This window comes from Leucoraja erinacea, chromosome 12 (genome assembly GCF_028641065.1).
Source record: "Leucoraja erinacea ecotype New England chromosome 12, Leri_hhj_1, whole genome shotgun sequence".
Taxonomy (NCBI): domain Eukaryota; kingdom Metazoa; phylum Chordata; class Chondrichthyes; order Rajiformes; family Rajidae; genus Leucoraja; species Leucoraja erinaceus.
Window position 1 is genome coordinate 36,953,223 of NC_073388.1, and position 18,605 is coordinate 36,971,827.

The following is an 18,605-nucleotide window of genomic DNA, read 5'->3' on the forward strand; positions in this document are numbered from 1 at the left end:
CTGACACCCTGGGTCCCATTTTCACCTCCAGCCTTTGTTACATACGTCACCCCTCTGCAATCAACTCCTTCTTCACCTATATCCACCTATCTCTTGCCAGGCTTTTACCCAACTTTTCCACCTTTCATCCTCCTAGTCCTATCAGTCTGAAGACGAGTCCGTACCCAATATGTCCATTTCCTCCGCAGATGTTGCCTGACCTGCATTTGTGTTTTTCTCCCACATGGTTGGCCAATCCATAAAAACAAAATGCAAGGGATACACAGTAACTTGATAGATTCAATTTAAAATTGGTTTGGCCACAGAACAAATAGAGAAAAGTGGTGTAGAGCTATTTATTTGACTGAATGTCTGTGACCATTGATGTTCTAAGGGATTAGTGGCGGGATCTCTGTTGTTTGTATATATAAATAATAGGCCTGTCCCACGGTACGAGTTCATTCCAAGAGTTCCCCCGAGTTTGACCAGAATCAAACTCGGAGATTTACGGTAATGGCCACTCGTCGGTACTCGGGGCTCTCGTGGACATTTTTCAACACGTTGAAAAATCTTCACGAGTCTTCCCCTGCGTACCTGCCATTAGCGAGTCTTCCCGAGTACCTGCCGTTAGCGTTTCGAGCCGATAAGAGATGTCCCCGAGCTCCGACGTACCCGCTACGTTCATTCTCCGTGCTTACCACGAGTTTGATTTTTTTTTAAACTCGGGAGAGCTCTTGGAATGAACTCGTACCGTGGGACAGGGCTTTAAATGACTCGGCCCAAAATATAGAAGGGCTGATTAAATGTGATGTGCTGCACTTCAAAAAGTAAGAGGAAAGTAAAGGGCCTGTCCGACTATGGCGACCTTAAGGGCCTGTCTCACTGTACGAGGTAATTTAAGAGTTCTCCCGAGTTTCCCCTGATTTGAACTCGGAGTATTACAGTATTAGCCGTTCGTAGGTACTCGGGGCTCTCGTGGACATTTTTCACACTGTTGAAAAAATTTCTCGAGCTTACCGCCTTTCCCGAGTACCTGCCATTAGCATTACGAGCCGCTAAGATACGCCCCGAGCTCCGACGTACCCGCTATGTACATTCTTCGTACTTACCACGAGTTTGATTTTTTTTAAACTCGGGAGAGCTTTTGGGTAAACTCGTGTAGTGGGACAGGCCCATAATTTGTGAGTTTAGAAGAGTTTGTGCTCACCACAAACTTGTAACATGGTCGACACGTGGTCATAGGAGGTCACTGTAACTCTCCTTCATGCTCGAGAGAAGTTCCCGCATACTCACGGCCTCAGTTTGGTCGAGGATTTGGCCTGAGATTGATTGGTTTACTGGTCTCTCCAATGAACTGGAGAATTTTACAAGATGGCTTTGGTGGTTTCCTTTCAGTGCCTTATGTGTATGCTATAGATATCACAGGGCTCAAAAGCAGGCTGGGTACCTCCCACAAGTAAAATTTAACATTAACAAATGTAATAAATACAAAACTTGATAAAAGGTAATTACAGTATAGACCAGAGGACAAAAACAATCTTCAGCCAATTCAGGTGATACTACGAAACAGTTGAGAGCATTGGTTAGAGATAACATCTCAGGGGTACTACTTAAGACCTTTGTTCCAGAGATAATCACACCTCCATCGAGTTGTTTCAGTACTGGTTATGAACTGACAATGTTGGAAAATGCACAGGTATGTCTTGGCCAGGAAAAACAGGATTGCAATGAAATAATGATTTGTTACCAAAATTTCGATGTAAAAATTGCCAAACACCTACAAAATATCGGATTTCAGTTCCAGTTGTTTTATGCAGCAATGTATTGGAATTTGATCACCACAAGCAGAGTTAAGGGAGGTTTTTAAGGTATTTGAAGTATTTGTAGCATATGTACAATCTGACCTGGAACTCCAGATGAGATGGGAATAGAATCAAAATAAGTTAAAAGTGAAACATAACAAATTTGAAATTCGAGGACTTCATTAAACAAGGAAACTAGGGAAATAAATATAGAAAATCCTGTGCACATTAAATGCATTTTTGGAATGATACAATTTTTTTTTGTGCTTTTAATATTTTTTTATTTTACATCAGTAAAAGATGAAATAATTTATTTTCTATGACCTCAGTTTCTGATCTCAGGGTAAATTGATAACTGAATGGAATGTACGGGAAGTAATTCATTGCAAAACCTAAAGTGGTTGTTAAGACAACCTAGCAGTGAATATGAGGAACTGCAATGGCTGGGATTAGTTATCGTTGCTAGTGAGATAAACAGATTCAATAGTACATAGAACAGTACAGCATAAGAATAGGCCCTTCAGCTCACAATGTATGTGCTGAATATGATGCAAAGACATACTTTTAAGAAAGAACTGCGGATGCTGGAAAAAATTGTCTACTAATGATGCCAAGACCATCACTTTTGACCTGCACATTACCCATTATCCACAATTCTCTGCATTTAGTTTATTTTAGTATATTTTGGTCACATCTACCGAGATTCAGTGAAAAGCTTCTGTTTATGTATATTCGGTCAAAGAAAAGACTATACATAAACACAATCAAGCTGTCCACAGTGCACAGATAATGGATACATGTTACAACATTTAGTACAAGATATAACATTGAAATTCAATAAAGACTGATTAAAGAGTTCATTAGTCTGCAATTAGATAGATGGGATGTCTGGACCACACTCTAGCTGATGAGAGGACCATTCAGTTGCCTGAGTACAGTTGGGAAGAAACTGCCCCTGAATTTGGAGGTGTGCGTTTTCAAACTTCTGTACCTCTTGTCTGATGGAAGTGGGGAGAAGAGGGAGTGTCTGAGGTGAGACTGGTCCTTGATTATACTGGTGGCCTTGCTGTGGCTGCTATATTTATTCCTAGGAACTTGAAGCTTTTGACCATCTCTAATACCTGCCATAAATGTATCCTGGGATGTGCGTACTGCTTCGCTTCCTGAAGTCAATCAAGTTCCTTTATCTTGCTGACATTGAGGGAGAAGTTGTTGCCTTGTCACCAAGTTTCAAGGTTCTCTATCTCCTTTCTGTATCCATCTCAGATAGCCATTTGCCTATCCAAAAGTATTTTAAATGCCATTAACGTACTAATGTATCTACTTCAGCCACCACCACGGAAATGTGTTCCAGGTACTCAACACACTCTGTGTAAAATAAGACTTGTCCCGCACATCTCCTTTAAACTTTGCCCCTCTCACCATAAAGCTGTACCCCCAAATATTTGATTTTTCCATCCTGGAAAAAAAGATTTTACCCAATCTGTGTCTCTAATAATTTTATATATTTCTATCAGGTCTCATTGCAACCTCTGGTGTCTCAGAGAAAACAATCAAAGTGAGTCCAACCTCCCCCAGTAGCTAATATCCCCTAATCCAGACATCATTCTAGTAAACCTCCTCTACACTTTTTCCAAAGCCTCCACATCCTTCCTGTAATGGGGCAACCAAAACTGCAGAGAATACAGCCAAACCAAATACAGCCAAACCAAATACGGCCTAACCAAACTCCGATAAAGCTGCATGCCCCAATCTATGAAAGCTCGCACACTATATGCCTTCTATCTCACCATATCTATTCATCTTATTTCTGAGCTCCACCCATACCACTTCAGTGGACAAACCCTCCAGTCTGTCCTTTCTGAGTGCTGCCCGGACAGTCTTCCTGAACAAGAGCGGAAATACTCCATCTCATTTGCCTCCCTCTCTATCAGGTCTGAAACATCGAAACCCAGGAGCATTGAGCTGCCAGTCATGTCCCTCCCACAATCATGTTTCCACAATGGCCAAGCCACCGTAATCGCAAGCATCAATCCAGAAGAATGGTCTCTACCCAAAACATCACCTACCTATGTCCTCTAGAGATGCTGCCTGACCTGCTGAGTAACTCCAGCGCTTTGTGACCTTTTGTGAATCCAGGCTACAAGCTCATTTGCTTTCTCCACAATACTCCAAGCATTGAAATAAACATAATTCAGCCCATCAGTGTCACCACATTCCTTCACCTCTCCCGGCCTGTCCTTCCTTTGAAATACTCAGCCAGTCAGGCAGCATCTCTGGAGAACATGGATAGGTGATGGTTCTTACTAGTCCTGACATTCTCATCACACTTATGAATTTCTGACATACTACACTGAAACATAGAAGAAAGGTGCAGGAGTAGGCCATTTGGCTCTTCGACCCAGCACCACCATTCAATATGACCATGGCTGATCATCACAAATCAGTACCTTGCTCCTGCTTTTTCCCCATATCCCTTGATTCTGTTATCCCTGAGAGCTAAATCTAACTCTCTCTTGAAAACATCCAGTGAATTGGCCTCCACTGCCTTTTGTGGCAGAGAATTCCACAGATTCACAACTCTCTGGGTGAAAACGTTTTTCCTCACCTCAGTCCTAAATGACCTACCCCTTATTCTTAAACTGTGACCCCTGCTTCTGGACTACCCCAACATCGAGAAAGCTTTGCATGTACAATCTAGCCTGTCCAATCCCTTAAGAATTTTATATGTTTCTATAAGATCCCCTCTCATCCTAAATTCCAGTGAATACAAGCCCAGTTTAACACAATCATTCTTTCATCATAGGATAGTCCCGCCATCCCGGGAATTAACCTGGTGAACCTACGCTGCACTCCCTCTATAGCAAGAATATCCTTCCTCAAATTAGGAGATCAAAACTGCACACAATACTCCAGGTGTGGTCTCACCAGGGCCCTGTACAACTGTAGTAGGACCTTCTTGCTCCTAAACTCAAATTCTCTTGCAATGAAGGCCAACATGCCATTAGCTTTCTTCACTGCCTGCTATACCTGCATGATTACTTTCAGTGACTGATGTACAAGGCCACCCTCGCCCATCTCATTGCACCTCTCCTTTTCCTAATCTGACACCATTTAGATAATAAACTGCCTTCTTGTTCTTGCCACCAAATCAATCAATCAATCAATCAATCAATCAACCTTTATTGTCATCTTGCAAGCAACAGTTGTACAGTGCAAAATGAAAAGACGTTTCCCAGTGAATAGCGGAGCATCGCACATGAAATTTAAAAACATTTCACACATAATAACACTAAAAACAATCCAGTCCCTGATGGAACAGTATAAATAGTTAAAAGCAGGTAAAACACAATGTTAAAATACAATAAACCGATTATAAAAATGTCCGGGGCAGCTGATTTGAGTGGCCAGTGCCAGTTATTAAAGTGTCCGTGCCAGCTGCAGAATCAAGTGACTGTGAGTACAGAGTGACTGTTTAGCAGCCTCACAGCCTGTGATAGGAAGCTGTTTAGCAGTCTTGTAGTCCGGGCTTTGATGCTTCGATATCTCTTGCCTGATGGCAGGAGATCCAGGTGTATGTGGAGGGGGTGCAGTTTGTCCTTAGCAATTCTCTGAGCTTTTTTCAGACAGCGGCTCTGGAACAGTTCTTGTACCGAGGGTAGGGAGACGCCAATGATCCTCTCTGCTCCCCTCTCTACCCTCTGCAGAGCCTTCCTGTCCGAGCAGTTGCAGGTGGAGTACCACGTATTTATGCAGTACGTGAGTACAGACTCCATCGTGCCCCTGTAGAAAGTCCTGATAACCTCACATTTATCCACATAATGCTGCATATGCCATGCACCTGCCCACTCACCTATCCAGGTCACCTTGCAGTCTCATAGAATCCTCCTCACAGCTCACACTGCCACCAGCTTTGTGTCATCCGCATACTTGGAGATGTTCTCTCGTCTACATTGTTAATATATATTGTCAATAACTGGAGGCCCAGCACTGAGCCTTGCAGCACCCCACTAGGCCATTCTGAAAAGGACCTGTTAATTCCCACTCTTTGCTTCCTGTCTGCCAACGAGTTCTCTATCCATGTCAATACCCTACCCCCAACACCATGAGCTCTGATTTTGCACACTAATCTGTTATGTGGGGCCTTGTCAAAGGCTTTTTGAAAGTCCAGAAACACCACATCCACTGGCTCCCACTTATCCATCCTACTTGTTACATCCTCAAAAAATCCCAGAAGATTAGTCGATCATGATTTCCCCTTCTTAAATCCATGCTGACTTTGACTGATCCTGTCACTGCTTTCCAAATGCGCTGTTATTACATCTTTAATAATCGACTCAAGCATCTGGTTTATAATTCCATGTTTTCTCTCTCCCTCTTTTCTTAAAAAGTGTGGTTACATTAGTTACCCTCCAGTCCACAGGAACTGATCCAGAGTCTATAGAACATTGAAAAATTATCACCAATGCACCCAGGATTTCTAGGGCCACCTCCTTGAGTACTCTGGGATGCAGACCATCAGGACCTGGGGATTTATCTGCCTTCAGTCCCAACAGTTTACCTAACACAATTTTCTGACTAATGTGCATTCCCTTCAGTTCCTCCCTCCCACTATATCCTTGATCCCCTAGTATTTCTGGGAGATTGTTTGTGTCTTCCTTAGTGAAGACAGGACCAAAGTACTTGTTTAATTGGTCTGCCATTTCCTTGTTTCCCATTATAAATTCACCCATTTCTGACTGTGTGTTCTGGTTCCCATTCCCTGCCTTTCTAGTTTAAACAGTCCCGAGTAGTAGGACTAGCCAATATCCCTGCATGAAACTGGTCCCCTTCCAGTTCTTATCCAACCCTTCACAGGTCACCTCTGCCGTGGAAGAGACCCTAATGGTATAAAAATCTGAATCCCTGCCCCCTAAACCAATCATCCATCCTATCTTCCTGTTTCTACTCTCACTAGCACATGGCACTAGGAGTAATCCAGAGACTCCTACCCTCGGTCTTGCTTTTAATCTTCTGCCCAACTCCCTATACTCACTTCACAAGAGTTCATTCCTTTTCCAACCCATGTCTTTTGTGCCAAGGACTTCTCCCCTTGAAAATGGTCTGCAACCATCCGGAGACTTACTGGACCCAAGCACCAGGAGGGGCAACGCATCATCCTTGAGTCTCGCTTGCTGCTACAGAATCTTCCGCTGTGCCCCTAACTAATGAGTCTGTATGACGTTTTCATTCCGTGTTGTGCCTCAGAACCAGGGCCGACAAGTATACCTCTTCAAGCATTTGCTTTGACTAAAATGTTCTCAATCTGGAGGTTGTAAATACGACATGGCTCGAAGGGCTGAATAGACTACTCCTGCACCTATTGTCTATTGTCTAGTGACATTCACACACTAACAAGAAAATAAAGCTGTATGACTCAATTTTATGAATACCCAGACAGTTCGATAACACAAAAATCACCTCAAATTTATCTGCGAGAAAGGCCACAGGATGTGATAAGAGGAACAACACCACAATGTGTTTCTCATTATGCAAAGAGAGCTGAAGAAATGTCACCATTCATCTAAATTAATTGGAAATATCTCACATTGAAAATAGGCACCCGAGGTGTAAAAAATGCAGTTTTTTGAAAATAAAATTGCTCATTTATGTAGAATTCTCCAAAGTCTCAAAACACCCAAAAGCAATTTTAACCATTCTTTAGAGGAACCAATATTGAAATACAAAACACACATCTTCAAAAATCTGATCTAAGAGATTAAGCTTCTTGCCCAACATCCTCTGTCGTGACTAAAGGAAAATAGGCCAATTCCACCTAAAGATCAGTTTCTATATTAACTATATTGTTGATGATTTAAGTCTTGATATTCCAAGGGGTTTTTGTTTTAAAAGTGTGCTATCACCTGCCCTTTCTTGAGCAATTTGCAGACTACTTCATCAGGAGCAGAATGGCTACCTACTCTTCACAAGTTAATATTCTGAAACGAGGATTGTTGGATTGTAGTATGTTGTGAGTGAAGTTGCTGCAATGTGAAATATGCCTCTCAAGGAGGAACTGAAATGGTAGAAATCCACAAGGAACCGAATGAAAATAGCTGGTATTTACGAGAAACCAAGAACCATACCTGACCAATTATCCTAACTTACTTTGAGGCTGGTGCCAAATTCTTCAGCTATGTGACTCTTATATTCACCTGCCCAAATCTTACAATTCCCCAAATCCAGAAGCAGTTATAAATAAAGGAGAATCATAAGGAAGTGATCCTGACCTATTAGCCAATGGATCTCAACATTGCTGAGGACTGATTAGAACCTTCCAAAGCACTGAGAAACTGTCTCCCGAATGAACAACCTGGTCAAAAAAAGCCTTAGAATCTTCTTCAATCCAACTTGCCAATTGCATTTCATGGGCCATTTTGGTCCATTTAATTCACCGATTGAATTATTTCCTGCTAGAGATGTATTCCTTAAACTGCAGCTGAACAAGTCAATGGTGAAACAACACTTGGTGTAATGAGTGCAGCTCTGGTCACCCAGCGATAGGATGGACAGCTTTAATTTTGGAAGGGTGCAGTAAAGATTCACCAAGGTCTTCTTCTTCTTGTGAATGAAACATAAATAAATCAAAGGAATAGTTAGATCTCAAGCCGGGTGCTGAGCAGCCAGGTTGTTGTCTCTGCGTCAATGTCTGCCAGGCCCTGAGCTCCGTTTGGTGGGTGGTAGAGCGGGCACTCTGAGATAACATGGTTGGCTGTATGTTGTTTTGCTCCGCATTCACAAGCTGCACTCTGGCAGAGTCCCCATCTCCACATGTTGGCATTGAAACATGACAGGCACGTGCCGTGAGTAATTACTTAAGGTAGGCAGTCAGTCGGCCTTCAAAAAATCTTAAACCACGCATGCGCAGATTGTTCTCCTCCCCGTCAGTCGACTTTTATAAAGTAATTTGTCTTTAAAAGACATATCACTTAATAAAGTCCTGTATTTCCCGGCAATGAAGACGCACCGGCGTCGATGACGCACCTCCATTTTGAATTGTTAAATTTTGAAAAAAGGCTGGCGGGACATAGAATTTCTCACGCTTAAAAAAATAAAAAATAAAAATAAAGAAAGTAACAATTCAAATTGCCCAAGGTTTCTAAATCTCCTCCATTCTGAATTACTGAATAGATGGGGGGTGGGTTGTGATGGCAGGTGGAGAGATGGTGAGAAAAGTGGGAGCACACCAGGACAAGTTGAATCAGTTGTGATCTTATTGAATGACAATACTAGTTCAAGGGACCAATTGGGGGGAGAGTTCCCTTCACAGCCTGTGGGTAGTCTGGCCCGGGGTAAAGCTGTGGGGAGGACAGGAGCATTGATAAGGAGGAGGTCGGGGATCTCGCCAGCAACTCAGTCACTCACCCACCACATTGTGGCAGGGGAGGGAAGTAGCTTGGGAGGCTGCGAGTGCCCGCCGAGACCTCAGTGCCTTTTGCTGGCCTGCTCATCTCTGGCAGTGCTCTCCATCTGAACACCTATCCCCTGTCGTTCGCCGGCCTCACTCATGTCAGCCGCTTCCTGAAAATCCTTAAATTCCGACTGCCGCCGGGAGCAGGACATGGCCTCATTTGCTGCGCTGGGTGACACCGTGCCTTTCAATGTAGACTGGACAGTGAGGGGACCAGCTCAAGAGTGGGACAGTGTGCAATGGTAACTGGACAGCGCGCGGTGGAGCTTATCCTGTGTCAGTGCAATCAAGGGACCAATTGAGGATAGTCACGCTGACACAGGAGTAAGCTCCATCGCCCACTGACCCGCTCCGCTCTATGATCTTTGTTCTTGAGCTGGTCCCCTCACTGCCCGGTCTAAATTGAAAGACATGGACCGGCCCGGGCAGTGAATGTCGCTGTCCGGTCCTGGCAGCCTCTCGCAGCCACCCGAGCTAGTTCAAGTTCAAGTTCAAGTTCAAGTGAGTTTATTGTCATGTGTCCCTGATAGGACAATGAAATTCTTGCTTTGCTTCAGCACACAGAACATAGGAGGCATTTACTACAAAACAGATCAATGTGTCCATATACCGTAATATAAATATGTACACACATGAATAAATAAAATGATAAAGCGCAAATAACAGATAATTGGTTATTAATAATCAAAGTTTTGTCCGAGCCAGGTTTAATAGCCTGATGGCTATGGGGAAGTAGCTATTCCTGAACCTAGTTGTTGCAGTCTTCAGGCTCCTGTACCATCTCCCTGAAGGTAGCAGGGAGATGAGTGTGTGGCCAGGATGTTATGGGTCCTTGATGATACTGCCAGCCTTTTTGATGTAGCGACTGCGATAAATCCCCTCGATGGAAGGAAGGTCAGAGCCGTTGGTGGACTGGGCAGTGTTTACTACTTTGTAGTCTTTTCCTCTCCAGGGCGCTCAGGTTGCCGAACCAGGCCATGATGCAACCGGTCAGCATGCTCTCTACTGTGCACCTGTAGAAGTTAGAGAGAGTCCTCCTTGACAAACCGACTCTCCGTAATCTTCTCAGGAAGTAGAGGCACTGATGAGCTTTCTTGATAATTGCATTAGTGTTCTCGGACCAGGAAAGATCTTCAGAGATGTGCACGCCCAGGAATTTGAAGCTCTTGACCCTTTCAACCATCGACCCGTTTATATAAACAGGGCTGTGAGTCCCCCTCCTACTTTCCTCCCTGGCCACAAAGCGGTGGGTCACTCAGCGGTGAGTGAGTGAGTTGCTGGCATGATCCCCGGTCCCCTTCTTCTCAACGCTCCTGCCCTCCCCGCAACTTTACCCCTGGCCAGACTCCCCACACTCTGTGAAAAGAACTCTACCCCCCCCCCCCCCCCCCCCCCCCCCCCCCCCAGCAGTGCTGTCCTTTTACAGCCGCTTCCCACTTTACAGCCGCTTCTCATCAGTTGCCAGCAATGAGGGATAGACTTGGCTATCCCCTCAGTACAGTAACATCGTTCTTGATGTTGCTGTACTGATGGATAGCCAAGTCTATCTTTCTTGGCTAACAAACTAACCTTAGGCCTCCAAGACGCAGGTAAATTTTCGTGCCTTAACATTGGCTAAAAAATAGCATCTTCATTGCGGGGAAATATGGTATTTAAAAACATATAGCTCAAAGAAACAGTATCTTTGAGTATCTTAAGAAACAAACTCCATTCTTCTCTTTGTTTCTTAAGATACTCTTAAGATAATGACAATCCAAGTTTGAAAAACCCGCTAAGAAACTTGCGCTGCGCTTGCACAGTAGGCTGCTGCACAAGCGCAGTCCACACTGCAAAGGCAGAATTTCAGCTGCCTTCAGCTCCCCTTGTCATTGAAGGCTTGAAGCAGTGTCGATGGCACGTGAGTTGCACATACTTTTGCTTATTCCATGTATGGCGGATGAATGCCACGGGAGAATTGTGCCTACCTCAGAGATCGATCTCTTAGTTAGGCATAATTCTCCCATGCCTTTACTATTTATATTTAATAATTACCATTTTATAATTTTAGTCAAGGTAGGCAGTGCCTACCTTGCCCACCCTGACGGCACGTGCCTGAAACAAGGCAACAAGGTGTTATGTTACCTGAACTGCAGGCTTGAGTTATGTAGAGGGGTTGAAAAGACTGGGACTTCTTCCATTGGAGGATATAAGACTGGGGGGGTGGACAAGATCATGAGGTACTTGGATAAAGTGAACACTGACAATCTTTTTTCTGGAGTAAATTCTAAAATTAGAGGGCATAGCTTGATGGTGGGAAGAGAGCAATTTATGAGGGACCCCAGGCGTATCCACTGAGAGGCAGTCTGAGTTAGTTCAGTTTAGAGATATAGTGTGGAACCTGGCCTGTCGGCGCACAAAGTCCGTACCAACCAACGATTACCCGTTCACTAGTTTTATCCCACACATTAAGAGACAATTTACAGACAACAGTTAACCTACAAACCTGCAAGTGAAACCAGAACATTAAGCCAAAACCCATAGTGTCACAGGGTGAACGAAAAAATTCTGTACAGTCAGCACTCGAAATCAAGATCGAACCTGAGTCTCTGGTTCTAAGATAGCAACTCTACTGCCGTGCCACTGTGCCACCCCAAAAATATTTGGGCAGATATATGGATAGGATATGTTGAGAGGGAAATGGACCAAATGCAGGCAAATGGGATGAACATATAATGCAATTTGGTTGGCATGGGCAAGATGGGTTGAAGGACCTGCTTCTGTGCTCTATAGCTCTATGATTCTAATGGTCTCTGATGACCAAAAGAACTGCAGAGGGACAAACAGGCATCTATGATGGAGAACTTGAGTGATTGTTCTGGGCAGGAAGGAGATCAAGAGAGGGAGAGCTGGTTTAGTTATTGTATTGTATTGTATTGCATTTTAATTTAAGTCATAGAATGATACAACACGATTACATACCCTTTCAACCTACAACTCACCCATGCAACCAAGATGCCCTACCTAAGTTCATCCCATTTACCTGCATTCGTCTCTTATTCCTCTGATCATTTCCTTTGAGATACAGCATGGAAATAAGCTCTTCGGCCCACAAGTCCACACTGACCTGTTCACAATAGTTCCATGTTATTCCATTCCCACCAAACTAGGGGGGAGGGGGAGCAAATTACAATGGCCAATTAACCTACAAACCCTCATATTTTTGGGATGTGGGAGGAAACCGGAGCATCCGAAGGAAACCCACAGTCACAGGGAGAATGCACACACTCCAAACAGACTGTACCCAAGGTTAGGATCAAACCCAGATCTTTGGCGCTGTGAGGCAGCAGTTCTACCAGCTGCGCCACAGTACCATTCTTTCCTATCCATATCCCTATCTAAATGCCTTTTATATGTTCTAATTTTACCTGCCTCAACTAGTTTCTCTCGCATCTAATTTCATATACCCACCATCCTCTGTGTGAAAAAGTACATATTAAAACTATCCTCTCCCACCTTAAACCTATGCCCTCTTGTCTTTGGTTCCCTGGAAAAAACTATGCATTTACCCTTTCCATGCCCCTGATTTTATATGCCTCTTTAGTGTCACATCTCAGCCTCCAGTGCTCCAAAGAATTAAGTTCCAGCTTGTCCAATCTTTCTATCTCCGGTTCTCGAGTCCTGGCAAAATCCTCATAAATCTTCTCAGCATTCTTTCCAGCTTAATAGCATTCTTCCTACTCCAGGTTGGCCACAATGGAACATGACACTCCAAGTACATCTCCCCAGCTGGTACAAATCTTCTATGAATGTAACATTATAACCCAACTTCTATACTCAATTCCCTATATTAAAAGCCCTTTTTTCACCATCCTGTCTATCTGCAACACTACGTACATTCAGGGAACAATGTATTGGTTTGCCTGGGTATCTCTGCTCATAGAAATGCACCAGGGCCCTACCGTTCACTGTTTGACATCCCAAAATATCCAAAATAAATTTGGCACCTCATACTTACCTGATTTGAGCCCTATTTGCTATTCCACCGCACACATTCCCAGCTGATGAAGATCACACTGTAATTCTTGATAACCATCTTAACCGACTGCAATACCACCTATGTTCTTGTCATCTGCAAACTTACTCTTATGCCTTGTGCAAATTGGTGATATAGATGACAAACAGCAATGGCCCCAGTTCGAATCCCTGAGACACACCAGTCAGATTCAGATTCAATCTTTATTGTCATTGTGCAGTGTACAGTACAGAGACAACGAAATGCAGTTAGCATCTCACCTAGAAGAGTGAACATAGAAATATATATATGTACATACATTAGTGCAATTTTTCTGGGAGAAGGAGTGTCCGGGGGGGTGACTGGTAATCACCAAGGTGCAGAGTTAATTTGCGTGACAGCCGCAGGGAAGAAGCTGTTCCTGAACCTGCTGGCCCGGCAATGGAGAGACCTGTAGCATTTCCCGGATGGGAGGAGGGTAAACAGTCTATGGCTGGGGTGAGAGCAGTCCTTGACGATGCTGTGCGCCCTTATCTAATAATGATTCAAATTAAGAGAATTTGACGTGGAAGCAAAAACATCAAATGGGAGAAGCATTGGATAGAGAGGACTCGTGATTAGGTAAATTGAAATGGATACGAGTCAGGTGTAGGGGAGATGGACTGGACAGGTGAGGAAATGACAGATGAAGGGCTGGTTTGTGTAGAAGCAGCGAACCAGAAATTGATCTGTAGCCACGCTCAGCCCCCAAACAGGAAAAGATTGGATCAGTAAGGAATTAGGGGGAACCCGTCTGGATTGCACACTATAGGAATTAAAGGTGGGAAGGCCGGTTTAGCAGGAAAGGTGACTCAAATCACTTTTGAAACTCCTGACGATTGAAATTCTCGCACATTTCGCCAGTTTCATGTGCTGTTGCACAAAAAAGGAGGACGGCTCTAAAGAAACAATGCGGGAGGATTTCCTGTTATGTGTCCAGTTTTCGTTCCTTCACATGCCACAGCAGAGCCAGAAGTCTCGGGTGAAAGTATCGAAAGAAAGCTGATCGGTCGGGCCGTGCTTCTTAAGGTGAGGTGGGAAAAACTGTTTTGTGCTCCAACCATAAAAAAAAAACGCAACACTTTTATACTTAAAGATAAGCAACGCCGTTGATTTAATCTGAATGAGTAGCGTTTGGTCGCAGCTGTGTACATATTTCAAATGAATATCTTTTGCAGTGAGCAACATTAAATCAAGTATTTCTTTGCATCTGGAGTTGATAGTATTGAGATTATATTGTATAGTTACAAGAAATACGTCCCGGAAAGTAACATCAAACAAATTAATAATTGTTCCTTAAGAAAACCAGAAGACTAAACTGCGATCCAAAATTGTATGAGAAAAATCGAAAATACTGGGAATTCTAGATAGGTCAGGCAGTATTTGTGAAAGGGTTTCGGTTTATTCTTTTTATTTTTGCTTTTCAATCTAAGTGTTGATCAACTCCATATGTGTTTTTTTTTTTTAAATGACGGTCTGTGTTGCAATAGTGAGGTGATGCAAACTCTTAATTCCTGGTGGAAGGAAAAAAGTTTCCAAAAAACGAAAAGCTTCTCAACCTGGCCCCTTTCGGACACGTCGTTGTTATTGGGTGGTCTTTCTTAATCAGTAGGCGCTGGCTGTTGAGCTTGTTCCACAGATGTTTCTCTGCCGGAGAGAGCAGTGCAGTAAAATATAGAGAAAATTATCATGCAAGAGATGTGAGCTCGGTGATCTGTAGCCACGCTCAGCCCCCAACCAACAATAACTGCAGTCCGCATCTATCGTTGGTCCGCACCTCATAGCTGAGCAGCGCAGCGCTCACGCCGGCGGTCTGGCACCAGCCCCCCACCGTGAGGGGCATTCTCACCAACCGTGAGGGGCATTCTCACCAACCGTGAGGGCATTCATTGCTGGATCTGCGCAGTTTCGTGGTAAGGCAGCGCTATAACTCCATACATAATGTTTTCCCGTTATCATGCTGTTTGAATGATAGCAGGTTGAAAAATGAAATACTCCAATCAAGGGTTGGCGTACCGGTATGGGCACGAAGAGGTCAACGATTTGGCATTGAAAGGGAAGTTAACATAAAGAGGAAGATGCATTTTAAAAGTACTTCAGAACTAAAGAGGTGAACTGATAGCATTGTCACTGCTTATCCACTTTTAGTTTTAATTGTGCCTTTTTTCTTTTGGAGTTTGTTACTACATTTTGTCTGTGTATCTTCACTTCTTTGGACTCATCATTGCCAAGTCTCTTGCAGCCAGTTGCTGATGAGATCTTCAACTCTGATCAGCTGGTCTGAATGAAAGATATGCAAAAAAGTAACGATGATAAAGGAAACAGGCCATTTTAGCTGTTTGTAGGATGAAAATCCTCTGCCTAACCTGAACGGACAGAGTCGAGGGAGGAGGTATAGCGACAGGTGTTGCATCTTGTGTGGTTGCAGGGGAAGGTACCTGGGGAGGAGGTGGTTTGGGTGGGAAGGGATGAGTTAACCAGGGAGTTGCGGAGGGAACGGTCTCTGCGACGGAAAAGGGTGGAGATGGGAAAATGTGGCTAGTAGTGGGATCCTGTGTGAGGTGGCGTGAATTACGGAGGATTATGTGTTGCATGCGACGGCTGATATGGTGGAAGGTAAGGAGTAGAGGGGCTGTCTCGGTTGCGACTAGGGGGTGGGGGAGCAAAGGTGAAGCTGTGGGGTACTGAGGAAACACGAGTGAGGGCCTCATCTATGATGGGAGAGGGGAACCCCCGTTCCCTAAAGAATGAGGATATCTCGGATGTTCTAGTATGGAACACCTCATCTTGGGTGCAGATGTGGCATTGACATTGCAGGAAGTAGGGTGGGAATAAGTGAAGCAAATGGCCTACACTGATTGGGGTTGTGACCTATTCAGTCTTTTTTGGCCAGCTGCAGTTGAATGGTTTCAGTTCCAATTTATGTTGGCAATGACTTTTAATTTCAGATCTAAATAGAAAAAAACAAGTGGAATGTTATCAAGTACTTTCTAACTGTGCTTGCTGGTGTATAGTAAAATTCCAACGTATCAATAAACCTTGGTACATTAATGATACTAGCCTGACAGGTTTCTGGACTATTGCTCATTAATATTATTACTTTACTGCAATACCTATTTAATTCATCCTTTTTTATTTGTTATACAGTAGTATAATAACTTTGGTACAGTCTGAAAAAGGGTCACGACCCAAAACATCATCCATTCTCTCCAGATGCTGCCTGTCCTGCTGTGTTACTCCAGAATTCCGTGTCTATCTTCAGTACAAAGAAATTCAAGAAGACTTGTCAAGTTAAAATGCCTGGGAACCAGGTCTCTGGTGAGTTTAAAGGGACCATGGGAACAAAGCGCATGAGAATTTTAAAAGAAGCAGATGAAACAAAACCAGATGAACCAGATATGGAATTATTGGTTTTTCTGAAAGGTAGCGGACAATACATTTTCAAACTGTCATCTTTATTTTATCGCTCTCTGCTCCATTCCATGCACAGTCCTGATATCAGAAGGAGAGTCTATCACTTGCCTGGACTGTAGTTTCTGGAATTGCCTTCCTAAACCTCCCTGCTTCCCCATCTCACCGTCTCTTCCTTTGAGATGCAAATTAAAATCAATGCCTTCTGTCCTAACATCTCCAGTGACTTCATATAAAATTGTTTTACTTTACTCCAGTGATGTTAGACTATAAGGCTTTTATAGTTTCCCTTGCAGTTCATTTCTTCAGTCATTTATTTTGAGCATGTTATGCAGATTTGCCTCACAGATAATAAATTTATTACTGAAGATGGACACAAAAAGCTGGAGTAACTCAACAAAACATCACTGGAAAGAAGGAATGGGTGACGTTTCGGGTCAAGACCGTTCTTTCCATTCCATTCCATTCCAGGCTTGCAGTCTTTTATTTGCCTTCACTGAGCGTGATTGCTATTTATACCATGATTTTATTCAGTTAACTTCAGAAGCTGTTATACCATCCTTGCTTCTTGGTGAGGCATTTAATACAATCTTCCTTTTATTCTTCCATTTCTTTTCTTGTCATTAATAATAGGGCTTGATTTTTACAGGTTTTTACTTTCAGATCTGTTTGTGATATGGTAAGAGGTCTGTGCGTTTTTCCTGTGGACGTGTGGTTTACCTCTGAGTGCTCCAGTTTCTTCCCACTTCCCAAAGATGTGTGGGTTTGTAGATTAATTGCCCCCTGTAAACTGTCTCTCGTGTGTAGGGAATGGGTGCAAAAGTGGGAAGTTAGTGTGAATGGGTGATCAATGGTCAAAATGGACCAACGTGCACTTGGATGACAGAATGGCTTGTTTCCATGCTGTATCTTTCAATCAATCAATCAATGACTTGGATGTAAATATCGATGTGTTCATTGGTAAGTTTGCAGATGATATCAAGATTGCTGGAGTTGCAGACAGTGAGGAAGACAGTTAAAGTATACAGCAGGTTATAGATCAGCTAGAAGAAGATGAACAGAGAAATGGCACACGTAGTTTATTCCGAGCAAGCCTGAGGAGTTGCACTGTGGGCAGACTTAGAGCACTAGACATTGATTGAGGGGAGATCTGATAGAAGTATATATAAGTTAATGGGAGGCATAGGTACGATAGACATTTGGAACCCCAGGACAGAAATGTGAAAGACTAGGACAAAGAGGGATGGATCTTTTGTTTTTACACCGAGGGTGGTGATGCCTGGAATGCATTGTCAGGGGTGGTAGCAGTGGCAGATATGATAGTGATGTTTAAGAGGCTTTTAGATAGGCAATGGATGAGCATAGAATTGAGGGATATCAATCGTGGCTAAACTGATGAGATTAATTTATCTTCACATCATGTTTAGCATGGAAAAATGGGAACCAAAGAGTCTGTTCCTGTGCTGTACTGTTCTATGTTCTGTCAACGTCTATCCTCTACTACTATTTTCTTTTACTTAATTTATCTTCTTCCCCTCGTTGCCCATAGACATCCACAAAGTTATAACTCCGTTGGCCTATGGTACAAAATAATACATTAATAATAACAACTTAATTTTATAGGATTTTATTTTTAGTACAGTTTAATTTGTTTCATTTATCATTTTGCAAAACTACAGGTTTTTAGATTTTATGAAAACTTGTGAAATAACTAAATTAATTACATTAACGTGGTTTCCAGAAGTATCAAACTAATTACGACTTCAAAGCCCATTGCTATTCAATGAATATGCATTTGGTCAGTAATCTATGCACAGTATCCAAACTTTCAAAGTTGCTGCATAGTTGTGTATGTGTGGGTGGCCACAACATCGGAGGCATGGATCGCCACAGCGCTGAGGGAGAGCAAGGAGGGAAGAGACAAGGACTTTGG

The 18,605-nt window shown here is 43.2% G+C and overlaps 1 protein-coding gene across 5 annotated transcripts in view; it reads left to right on the forward strand.

Annotated features, from left to right (window-relative positions):
* Window positions 1-13,892: 13,892 nt before the first annotated feature.
* Window positions 13,893-18,605, forward strand: part of cysltr1 (cysteinyl leukotriene receptor 1) — a 33,604-nt gene continuing 28,891 nt past the window's right edge. Inside the window, exon 1 of one of the 5 annotated variants that reach the window (XM_055643937.1) lies at window positions 13,893-14,290. In XM_055643937.1, the coding sequence (XP_055499912.1) occupies window positions 14,192-14,290 (99 nt within the window). In that variant the 5' untranslated portion in view covers window positions 13,893-14,191. Of the gene's footprint in view, window positions 14,296-14,759; window positions 15,175-16,459; window positions 16,580-18,605 lie in introns of those variants that run through there. The other 4 variants (XM_055643938.1, XM_055643939.1, XM_055643940.1 and 1 more) reach the window with 4 other exon arrangements.